The 12,803-nt window shown below is 35.8% G+C and overlaps 2 protein-coding genes across 11 annotated transcripts in view; one reads left to right on the top strand and one right to left on the bottom strand.

Moving 5' to 3' along the window:
- The window catches only part of Spata6 (spermatogenesis associated 6), a 149,715-nt gene extending 137,313 nt beyond the window's left edge, over positions 1–12,402 (top strand). For all 5 annotated transcript variants that reach the window (XM_063236470.1, XM_063236468.1, XM_063236469.1 and 2 more), the window contains one exon: positions 972–12,402. In XM_063236470.1, the coding sequence (XP_063092540.1) occupies positions 972–1,152 (181 nt within the window). In that variant the 3' untranslated portion in view covers positions 1,153–12,402. The remainder of the gene's footprint in view (positions 1–971) is intronic.
- The window catches only part of LOC100722197 (sodium/glucose cotransporter 4), a 239,976-nt gene that overhangs the window by 80,314 nt on the left and 146,859 nt on the right, over positions 1–12,803 (bottom strand). The window lies entirely within an intron of this gene.

Raw genomic sequence — 12,803 nt, 5'->3', positions numbered from 1 at the left:
GCCCAGAAATTAATGTTAATGATAGTAAAATTATAACTTGGATATGTTCAAAAATGTGTTATCAATCCTTCAGAAAGTGTTGCCTTTACTTTTTTTATTACCATTATACCTAGCCTAGTCCTGATCTATGTCATTAAATACATGCTTGTTGTGCTTTATTTTATTTCTAAATTTTCAAATCTATAGTGCATCTCTATCCAAATTCCAGCTGTTCTATGTCATTTCATTTTTCCTAAATGGTACATATTCAGCCTCATTTTCTATCCCACAGTGCAGACAAAAAGAGCATAGTATAATAGAAAAGGCTTTAGGTCCACAGACAGATAAGATTCCCTTTCCCATTCTGTCACTAATTCAGTAGTCAAAAGCAAGTCATTTAACTTCACTGTGTCTTAATTTTCACATCTACCCACTTCAAAGGTTGGTTGACTAAATAAGTGTATTGATTAACTAAATAAATGTAAAGTGCCTAATTCAGTGCCTTATATTTAATAACCTATGTTTCAGATAAGTTCTGTACTATGCACTGTACACATTTTCTATTTAATTTTGAAAACAATCTTACAAGAATATAATTGAGGAAGCTGCAATTCCAGACAATTAAACATATTGCCCAACATTCTGCGGCTGAAAAAGGGTTCAGTTCCAGGTATACTGAAGTTAGAGGCTATGTGTTCTCATGCTGGCCAGAGCAGACCATTTGTGCCCGTTTTCACCATGTTGTACATGTCTCTGTTCTCTGAATTTCATTTTAGCTCCAACTCAGAATTTCCATTTTATCATTCTATAATTGATTCACATCATAGTTCTACTTTCCCTAACAGAAGGCACAAACTGGTTATATTGTATTTCTCAGAGCTCTAACAGAGACTCGAAGACCCATAAAGTACTAAATAAATATGTGATTTAGGTAGTGCTACTTGTAATTTATTTTCACCATTGCTTTAAACTTTTCGTGTCCTTTTTTATAGCTCATATCAGCGGCCACATGGCAACCTCCATTTGGATGATGGTGAATACTGGTCCAACAGGGCGTCCTCCTATAAAGGAAAATCCCACCGACCCATCTTTGAGAACAGCATGGACAAGATGTATAGGAACTTATACAAAAAGGCCTGTGGCTCTGTTTCGCACACACAGGAAACCTTCTGAGACTATCCACGATAAACTCTATGAGTGTCCATGTCACCCTCTCAATGAAAATGTTTGATGTGATCAATATCTGCACTCCTTTTTTAAAAATAAGTGGTTCTTTAAGTAGTGAGACTTGAATCATTTCTTACTGCAAAATGATGAATTATTATTATTATGTCTTTATTACAGAAGAATGTGCTGTGTTTCAAATATCAAAGCTCCACAGTACAATCACAACTTCTGATCTGTGACAAGGGTGTCCCCTCACATGTATCTCACACCGCCATCTACAAACTAAAGAACAGATTCTCTAGAAAAGCTCTCCTGTTTTAATTACTTTGTAATTATCTTTTCAACTGCTTGACTGATTATCTTATGTGGATAAGGTATAATTAATATTAATTCCCTTTTCTTGATAATCAGGAAAAAATCTATTGAGAAATGAATTTCCTAGGAGTTTAAACCATTTTAATTGTGTTTTCTAGTTTTCTGTCCCTCAGAAAAGGCTATTTGTATTTCTTAGCTCATAATAAATAGCTTTCTTATTAAATGTTTCACTTTGAATATAATGCAGGCATTCACTCCTCAGGAAGAACTGCTTCAGTTACCTAAATACATAACTGTTAACTAGAAATAACTGTTAACTGTTAACTGTGAATCCAAAATGTGAATGCCTTTTTCTTTTTTTAGAATTCTTTGTATGATTTTCTTTTATGGCCATGCCTTTTTGTACTATACAATGAAAATAGCTTTTGTTAGTAAGTGTATAGAAATTGAAAAAAGAAAAAAAAAGGGCATTACATTATAATTTAACCTTTTTGACATTATCATAGGTATCATAATGCCCAAGAAAGTCGAAACCTCACTTTGAATAACATAATACAGTGGAGTGCTTTTTAGTAGGCATTTGAAAATCTGTTGGTAGTATGACAAAATTAGTTTTTTGTTCCTCTGAAGACAGTGATACTTAAGGTCTAAAGAAATCAGTTACCATGTTTACCAGAGGGTGAGAAGAGAAAACCAGAAATAAATGTAGTTTGCTTTTAAGATTGAAGAGCTGACTACAAGATAGTATTTTATTGGTTGATTCTACAGTTATAAGTTAGAAAGAAAACAATTGACTTGCACTTCATTTAAATTGAAATTAAAATGTAAAATTGGTTACATTGTTGGGAAAAATATATTTGTTATCCAATGATAGACCATGTAAATATCGTATTAAGAATGTTTTTTGAGTTGTTGGTAGGATGACAGCAATGAAAAGGGATGCCATAAATGTGGGCAGCCAGGGAGAGTCTGGCGTGTTAGGGCGAAGTATAATACAGCACGTTAGAGGCTTTAAGAAATCATGGTGTCAACCCATGCTGGTATCCAATAAAGAGTCTGGCACATAATTGATAGCCACCACTCTTTGTTCTCCCAGCTGCCCATTTCTTCAACTCAGAATGCCGTTCTCAGGTACATGTGGACCCTGACTGTCAAAATGCAGGACCGTATGGCCACTGAGTTACCCTCTGGCTGAGGGTTATGTGATGATATTCTGCACAGTAAGCTTGTAAAGGTTATTATTGAGCATAGTAAGCATATTCTCAATGAAAATTAATGTGTTTTTCTGTGGGAAAAAATTTTTAAAAGTCCTCCATTTAAAAGTTGCCACTGATGAAACAAGTGACTATGTTCATCCCAGAAAATATTCTATTACAAAAAGTCTCCTAAGTAATTAAGCACCACAGAAATTACTTGTTGTATGTATATCTGCTATTACCTATGGAAACAGCCATGAAAAGTAAGACAAAGAGAGAGAGAGAGAGCGCTTTGTAAACTAATACTGTGAAAGACATCTTTTTCTATAAGTTAAATTTAGCATCCTTGTGAAGGATGGGGCAGATTCCCAGGTATCTGGCATCTCTGCTGTGTGTGTGATCATCTTCCCTAATAGGGGAAGGATTGATTGTTATTGTTCAGTCACTTTGAATTCTTATGTTGTATCGTTTTGAAAGAGTAAACCTTTAAGTACTAATGATTGTATTTTCTCATTCATAGAAGCAATTGTTTATTCTCTTATATATTTTTTTCTATATTTGTCATAGGCCTGATAATAACCATTGGACTTTGTAAGAAAGATAGTTCTTTTTCATCTTTCAATATATTTTTCTTTATATAAACAAACAGAAATTTTAGTAAAGGAAAATGTTAAATTTAACAAAGAAATAAGGGTGTTATTCCTTATTTACATAAGGTTACATAAGGAAGATCAGTCCTTCTGTAACCTTATGTCCCTTATTCCTCTTGAAATTTACTTTTTTCACATAAAAGAAGATAAAGGGGATAATTTGAAATGATATTTTAACATTCCAACATTTTTACAATTGTGTAATTAATGCAGATGATCAAGCAATCTTGGGTAAATAATTGTGATCTGATTTCAGAGATTAAGCTCCTGATTAAGAATTAGGTGCGTGGGCTGGGGATTTGGCTCAGCGGCACAAGCGCCTACCTTGCAAGTGCGCAGTCATGAGTTCAATCCCTGGTACCGATTAAAAAAAAAAAAAAAAGAATTAGGTGCAGATGGAGAATTTTCATCATTTATTTACTAACAATAGCTGTATTGAGATAGAATTAATTTTATTAAAATATATAATTAACTGATTTTTGCTGTATTCTGTGTTTTATAACCATAACCACTAAATAATTACAGAATATTTATCACCCTAAATAAATTCTGAACCTAATAGCAATCAGTTCCCATTTTCTATTCCCTCAGCTCCTGGAAAGTACTAAACTACTTTCTTCTCTATTCTGGACATTTCATGTAAATGGAATCATATGTGACCAGCCATGTCTGTCTGCTTTCATTTAGCATAATTGATATTTCGGGATTTGTCTACCTTGTAATGTACTAAATGCCTTTTTTAAATTACTAAATAACCATTTTATGAACATACTACATCTTGTTTGTCCAATCAGTTTATAGACATTTGAGTTGTTTGTTTCTACTTTGGGGGCTTTATTAAATGTTGATCAGAAGTTTCATGTATTTTTGTGTAGAAATAACAGTTCTATTTCTTGTGAGCACTCACCTAGGAGTTGAATTGTTGTGTTATGTGAACACAAGTGCCACGGTCCATGGTGGCCTACTCTTCTGAGGACCATGTCAGTCTTTGCCACTGAGGACCTCAGAATCTCCAAGTTCTGTCACAGATCTCACATGAATTTTGCTATAGGTGGTCCCACCTTCATAGATCTGAGGTGCCTGACTGGAGCTACTTCAACTAGTGCCACTGTGGCACCAGTTTCTAGTATAATTGGTAAAAGCATGCTTGACACAGACACTGACCCAGTGTCCATTTCCAGATTTAGCCATCTCCTGGCCTATAAAAATGTTTCATGGCTACATGCATGCATACAGCTGCTCAGGCAGCTGCTATAGTGTGTGTGAGTACTGCTTCATCATTGAATGTGCGTGTGCACCACGCTCTCACACTGCACATAAGCCTATTGCTGGCTGTTTGTATACTGCTATATGCACCTCTGCACACATGCGTGCTCCCTGCCACTACTTATCATCACATGGGCCCATTGGCCTCGGCTGTTACCACTGCAAGTGCACTCACCATCCTCCATGCCTTGCGTATGTTCACAGATACCTCTGCCTCCACTGTTGGCCACCACGTGAGCTCATGTCACCAGCCCTGCCCTTACCTACTCATAAGGACTCATCACTGGACCCAGAGGCCCCCCCCCGCCCATGACCATCAATCCTCATAGATGTTACAGAACCTCCACATCATTGGCTGCCGAGGTCCACACAGTTACCAATGTTGTGGACTCCACATGCCTAAATTCTGCTGTGAAACTGCTCTTCTCTTTCTGATGTGGAGCTGTGGGATGCCCCCCTTCATTTGGCTAGCTAGATACAGTGCCACTTCATGCTTCTGCCTTTCCTGGCAGTGAAGATCATTTTTTACCAGAGATAAGTCTGGTAAGTCTGCTTCACCAAATGTATAGATACCAGTGCAAGGATACAATGAATAAGAATATCGGGAAACCAGGGTATCATCAAAAAAAAAGTAAAGTTGCAGTGATTTACTCCAAAGAAATGGAATGAACCATTTCTCAATTCAGAATACTACTATAAAGAAACTTTATATACTACAAGAAACTTAGTGAGATACAAGACTAAACAAAGAATGTAACAAAATGAGTAAAATAAGCTCAACAAAGAAAAAATTCTTGAGCTGAAAAATAGGAACTGAAGAACAGCAGAGAGCTTCAGTATAATGAAAGAATCAGTGTACTCAAAGATAGGTCCTTTGAAATTTTCTAATTGTAGGGGGAAAGGAATAGAAAATATTGAAGCAGTTATACAGGATTTCTGGGAAATATATGCATTGTGGGAGTTGCAGAAAGAAGATACAGAGGAGCAGAATGCTTATTTAAATAAATAACTGAAAACTTTCCAAATTTGTGATGTATACATCTAAACCCAAGATGTACTTCCCAAGATACAGAGAAAATCCAAACCTGATTGAACATGAAGCCTACACTAAGACACATCATGACTGAACTGCCAAAAGTGAAAGACATAGCATTTTGACATCAGTGAGAAATGCAGCTTGTCACATACAGGTAAACCAGACTATCTGGATTTCTCAGCAGAAGCCTGGGAGCCCAGGAAGTGCAACCAAAGTACTAAAAGAATCGACAGCTCTTTTAATAATACGCTATCTTACAAAGCTACTCTTTAAAATGGAGAGAAGAATAAGTGGTTTTCTGAAATAAAAGAGTTGTTCATACCAATACACTACCCTGTGTAAGGGAGTTCTTCAAATGTAATAACAAACATATACTATAAGTAATAACATAGCATGTGAAAGTATATCTCACAGATGAAGGTACAGAGTCAAATTTAGTATAATTAATATTGCGGTGGTAGTTTGTAAGTTACCTGTAACACTAACATAAAAGTTAGACAAAAATGTTAGGGCTGTACCCACAAAAACTCACTAATAGATTCCTATACAAAATAATACATTCTGACCCAGGAAAATGATGTACGGGAATGTACAAGGAGATAAGACTTTCAGGTTTTTGTATATAATTGAAATTTAATTATTAGTAAAAATAGATGGCTTTAACTACTAAAAAATTCAAACAAGCCTCATGGTAACCATAGGGGAATTTGAGGCAGACGGAAAGTTAAAGGGTCTCAGTGAGGTTTCTGGCAAATAAAGTGTTACACCTCTGGTAGAGAGGGTCACCTCAGGTAGAGCTGATAAGGCCTGGCTTATTTCATGCCAAAGTTCAGTACTCTCTTTCATCCACGTCCAGTTAAACACAAAAAGGAACAAAGCCGGGAGGGGACATTATTATAAAAGAACAGTAGGTAAAATATACACTAACACCTCGACACACACACATATATATATATAAATACATATTTTCTTACATTAAGACACTAAAACATATGAGTTTCTTTATTAACTTGGTTTTTGTTTTTTGTGTGCGTGTGTGTTTTTGTACCTGGGGATCAAACTCCTGATCACACTTGCAAGGCAGGCACCTATTATTACCTTGTTCTTGAATGTCAGGCTCTGCTGTTAACCTACAAGATAAACACTAGACAGGACAAAGGGGCCACATACATGTAGAAATGTACATAGTTTGTGCAGCATGGCTGCACAGAGGAGCTACATTGGGGTTACTCAGACAAAATCAATTAAAAATACAGGTAACTGGATGAAAGAGTGGGATATACACCCTGATGCCAAAATTAGTCTGAAACAAGAGATTTGCAGATCAAACAAAACATAGGCGTAGGCCTTTACAGTGAGGCAGCCCACAGTGCTGCCACAGGCAAGGCCCCTCGCCTATTCTGCCTTCTGCTAACAGGACACTGATATTGCAGCCTGGGAACAGATATCACCTGTATATTCAGGAGTGAGTGACCAGGAGTCTGCTCTTTCTCCAGTGGGCTGATAGTTGCTTTTTGTTTTGTTTTCCTTAATTTGTTGTGCATCTCGGCAGCTAACTGGAATCTCTAGCAACAGTAAAGTCAGGGACCACAGTGGCTGCCACAAAGGGAATGAGTAGAACAGCACGATCTTTCTTGCCCTGTTCCAGCAATGTGAGAGAGGAGGATGTGGGATTTAAACAACCTTAAGCCATGGCGGGGCAATGAGTGGGAAGTCAGCACTCCCCCAACCCTGCTCCCTCCTATTTTGGGAGCAGTGAGTTGGCCAACAACACTCCCTATGCCCTGCTCCCAGCTGCATGACAAGAGAGACTTGGCAGCAAGATGGAGCAGGAGGACACAATTGTGTGACACTGGGAACAACCTCAGCCTGTGTTTGAGCCCCAGCAGCTGAGAGAGAGCTTCAGAGATAAACAAGGAGAGCTGCAAAGCTGAGCTGCAGAGGGACGCACAGAAAGTTGCTTATTTTTTTTCTACATTTTCTTTAAAAAAAAAAATTTATAATATAGCAACTTGCTTTTTGTTTGTTACTTGCTAATCAAGATTTAAAAGTCTCATGTGATTGGCCAACTCTTAAACCTTACTGCAAGGGATGATAAATACAGTGTTATTATTGCAATTGTTTGCCATTGTGCTGGGCACCTTATAGTCCAGTGGAATTGTAATCTCATCTATGATACATAAATTTCTTAGTTCCTAAGTGAGCCTTAAAAATTATTTTCTTGCTAGATGTTTTACCTTTTCTCATTCACTATGAGATGAACAATTATCTTCTGGCATTCAAATTATCCCACTCTTATCTAGAAGCTTGTTAATTTAAGTAATAATCACTATAAATTACTGTAGTATAAATTACATAGAGTATAAATTACATAGTATAAATTACTATGTGACTAAGCAAATTAGTGAAACAGTCTTTTATGAAAAAAACAAATCATGGTATGGTACAGTTCACTACATTTAAATTGGGCTAAATCACAAGTGAACTACATTAGAATGTTTTCTAATTTGTATGGTATTTGATTGTTTACAGGTTTGAGGAGAATGAAAATATATTTATTTTACTTCCTATCCCAACTTGTATAGTTCTAAAACTTTATGCACCAAGAGAATTAAATTAATCTTTACAAAGGGCTACTATCAGTATTTGGTGATTTACATACATTGATTTTCCCAGCATGTCTATGAGCTATAGTAGGTATATGTAGTGCGATTGAAAGATACTGTGAATGTTTACATTTTAAAAAATGTATTATGGTAAAAGACACCTTGTCATTAATCCTCTTACCTGAACAAACATCCCAGCACCCTTGCCACTTTCTGAAATTGCTCTGAGAGTCCTTTTGTGTGACGGTTGTTAGTTGCCTTTTTTTTTCTTTTTCCTTTTTATCGGTACCAGGGATCAAACTCACAACTGCCTGCTTGCAAGGCAGGCCATTATGCCTCTGAGCTAAATCCCCAGCTCCTTAGTTGTCTATTGTAGCTGCCTCTAAACTGATTCAAAATGTTTACCTTTCATCATTTTGACAATATAGAAGAGCTGGAGGTTGAGCAGTGCTAGATCTAGTGAATAACATGGATGATGACACACTGTGATGTTTTTAGAATCTACCTTGCTACTGAATGACAGTGTCTGCATTAACTGTATAGTATTTTTTAATCACATCTCATAAAGATAGGGGAGAAGACTTTCAGAACTGCTTCAGGAAACAGCAAGAATGATGAAATTAGTGTATTTGAAATCAGGGATACAATTTTGAGGGGGGTTAGTGGAAATGTATCTCATACTAAGTTTAAATTTAAATATTCACAGTATATTTTGATCATTCTGGATAAGTAGTCTGGTTTTACTATTACTTTTTTTTTTTTTTTCTTTTTTGGTACCAGGGACTGAACTCAAGACCTTGTACTTGCCAGGCAGGTATTTATGACGCTGAGCTAAACCTCCCCACCTCCTGCCCTTTTTAAATTATTAAAGAGAATAAAACCCAGGAAAATAAAACAATAAAAGCAATCAAAACAAACCAGTGTAAGTGATACAGGATTTCCAAACCTTACAAAATCAACAATAGTTACGATAATGCCTCTTCCTGTCTTTAAAACAGCTGCAGATACCTTCGGACATAGTAAAAATCAAACAGAACAGAATAGAAACAATAAAAACAAAATAATAAATGCAAAAAAAGGACTTCAAAACAATCAACATAATATATATTGCTATCCTTTAAATAGCTGCTCCTGCCATCAGATTTAACATAAAGAGAATAAGCCTAAAACAAACAGCAATGAAAATGATGTGGTTTCCAGGTAAGGGTCACTTCCTGGTGAAGCCTGGTTCTCTCTCTTTCTGCATTTTGCAAATGGCAGACTCGGGGAGAGAGACTTGGGTCTGGTTGTCCTGACTCTGGCAGTGGCCCATGCATGGCTCTGGTTTCCAGGCTGGGATCACCTCCTGGTGAGGCCTGGTTCTTGCTCCCCACAGTCCACAAATCAATAATCTATTTTATAGACTAGGACACTGATGACCAAACCACTGTGACTGGTCAGTGAAAAAACATCTAACTGGTAACGCTTGGAATTGATTCTAAACCCATCTGCCTCTCAACTAAATAAGTGGTTAAAAATCTCACTTTGTTACAACTTATGTATTCAAATGATGTAGCTAGTAGTACATCTTCAGAAAAACCTCAGTGAATTAAAATGAAAAATGAACTAACATTAATTCATTAAAATTCAGAACAAATTTCCAACCCCTAAATATTAAAAATGAACAAAGCCAAGAATGGACAACTATATGAAATAAATGTCTTGAAGATTTATTGTAACTGACCCAAGATTTCATGGAAATAGTACCAAAAAAGGACAGTGTACTTCCCGATGCAGTAAAAATTTAAACAAATTTACCTTTTTGAGTTTATGATATAGTTCAGAAAGATGAAAGAAATCTTTAAGAAAAGACAATGTCCTGGAACATACGTAGTAAAATAGAATTGTTAGAGGCTTCATGAAACTAATTCCTCATTAATTTGTTGGAGCTTTTATTAAGTAGAATAGTGGTATATGAAAACAAAGGTTTTGAAAATGTTTGTGCTCCTGTTGTTTTTCACCTAGTACCTATGTGTATTTCTATTACTAGATAACCTAGTTTATTTTCTTATGGCTGAGACAAAATACATCACCCCCCAAGTTAAGGGAAGAGTATATAGAGGTTTCTGTTCCCACACGGTAGAGGGGCCAGAGTTCATGGCAGTGAAAGACAGCAAAAGCAAGCGGGGGACGAGAATGAGAGGGAGACAAGCCTCTTTCTGTCCCTTGTATTGTATACAAGCTACCTGCCTTATGACAGGTGTAGCACTCACGTAATCCCAGCTTTGGACCATGAATCAATCACAAACTCTAGAAACCTGCCTCCATGACTGCATGAGGCTTTGGGAGCGGGGACATCTAGGCACAAACCATAACATCAGAGGTGAACTGCAATGTTGCATAGCAGAAAAACCACTTCCAACGTTTCTGACCTTCCCTTTTGTCTTCCAATGAAATAAGACAATAACATTAATCTGCCGTCTTCAGCAAAATATTATGATTAGATGGGAGAACATGTGGGTATTCTCCGACAAATACTAGACACTATCAGGATAACTTGCTTTCATGAGTGATCCAGGGAAAGGAAGTTGTAGTTTGTGAAGAGCTCCAATTGGCCTAAGAGCAATATGTTGTATACACTCCAGATTTCCTCCCCTGAGTTTGTCACCTCTGTGTTATCAACCTTTATAAATAGGTTTCTCCCTAATAAAATGGAAGATATTTTCATAAAGTTGTTGTGATTATTTAAAACCCATGGAGACAGTGTTATGATTAAATTAGTTAACAATTAAGTATTTAAAACAATACCCAAAACATGGTAAAAACTATAAATGATATTTATCATTGTTTTTGTATTTTGCAGACAATCTATTGAACTCATAAGATATTTACTTTCTGAAACAGTATAGCTTATTTTTCTCTTACTAATATAGTTTTTTAAAAGTTTATTAGTACATATTTGCAATTCATAGAGTTTAAAATCATCGTGAGGAGTGATTCCATATACATATTACAGCTTTTTTTCTCTTACGTTTATTAATTCTGTTTTTAATAAAAAGTGCTGTTGTAAGGTAATCTACTACTTAACAAAGACATGTTAAATATACTTTGAATTTTCCTAAAGGATAGAAAATTTTATGCTGTATTATTCCCTTTTATAGCTAAGCAGTGGTTGTCATATTGTTCCTAAACTGTGTTGTGCAATGAATGTGTTTTTGGCATAGAGGCTGCAAAATCTGGAGAAGTTTTTATTGATAATCCTAAGCAAAACAGTCAAAATTATTTCAGGTCCCCTGCAAGACAGAGGAAAATTGTTTTTTGGTGATTGCAACATTTTTTTCATATGCACGAAAAAAGGTAGACCGTTGTCACTGTGTGCACTCAAAAGCATTGTCATTACACTTTCATCTACTAGATGGAGAAATATTATCATTTGTTATTTCCATAAAACCGATGGGTTTTAAATAAATTTCTCCTACCTTGCATGAATTTATATAGATAAGCGTCACCATTTCTTATACATCAAAGTTTTATTTTTAAAAAGTTCTTATGAATTTAGAATGATTATTGTTTTTACAGCTATTTTTCTAGATAAATATTTCAATTTTAATTGGATTTTCAAATGTTATTTTCTGATTTTAAAAAGCAATACTGCATAAAATATACAAGATTTAGAAAAGTAAATATATAAAAGTAAGAGTGCTGAGATACATAGTGATATATTTTTATGCTCTACTACAAAATTAGGTTTTATTTTATGAAGTATGTATCCTATGATTTAAATGTACATATCATTTCATTTTTCTAAAATAGAACATAAATGCACTTCCTGATTAGAATTGACTACATAAAGTCATCTAACCACTTCTCCATTGTTAAATATTTAGTTGGTTTCCTAACTGTGCATGCCTATGAAATATTTAAACTGGAGAAAAACATGTCTGCACCACTGGTAAGTTGCATCATCTAGTCTGCAATGTACACACAGAAAATAGACGACAAAAGAGTGGCTCTCCCTTCCCTGTTTGTTTGTCCCAGAGCCCTCCTTTGTTTATACGCAGTTCAGCCTTAATGCCATTTTCAGAAGCTTTATTTGCCTCACTTTTTTGGGTTTGAATAAAACTTAAATATAAAATCCATCTGTGAAGCATATTGTACATTCACATGGAAGGCTAAAAACTTATTTTTAATTAAAACTTTATTCGGCACTCATGGTTCACTTGGTCCTGCTTTTATTATGAAACACTTCAGTCATCATCCTAAACACATATGTCTTGAACATTTCAAGATGCTCCTTGTTGTTCGTGCAGAGCTAGTTTCTTCGGGCTGTCAGCTCACTCACGGCCATATGCTCCAACTGTTCATTTTGCTTTCCTTTCTGGCATTTATAGAACCGACATCTTGTATAGAATGCAAGTCAGTTTTATTTCTTCCCTTTTATGAAGCTTGTCAGGAGGTAGAATCTCAAACTGGGAACACTGAATACTACACTGGCAGGTTAGTCATGCATGATTATGAAGGATGTGCCATCCTTAAATTCTTAATGTGTGTAAAGTGTGACAATAAACATATAGGTGACAGCTGAATTCTTACTACAATGAAGATAATA

This window comes from Cavia porcellus, unplaced genomic scaffold, assembly GCF_034190915.1.
Source record: "Cavia porcellus strain 051 isolate PalLab524CR breed Dunkin Hartley unplaced genomic scaffold, mCavPor4.1 scaffold_25, whole genome shotgun sequence".
Taxonomy (NCBI): domain Eukaryota; kingdom Metazoa; phylum Chordata; class Mammalia; order Rodentia; family Caviidae; genus Cavia; species Cavia porcellus.
This window is presented reverse-complemented; position numbering and strand designations above follow the sequence as displayed.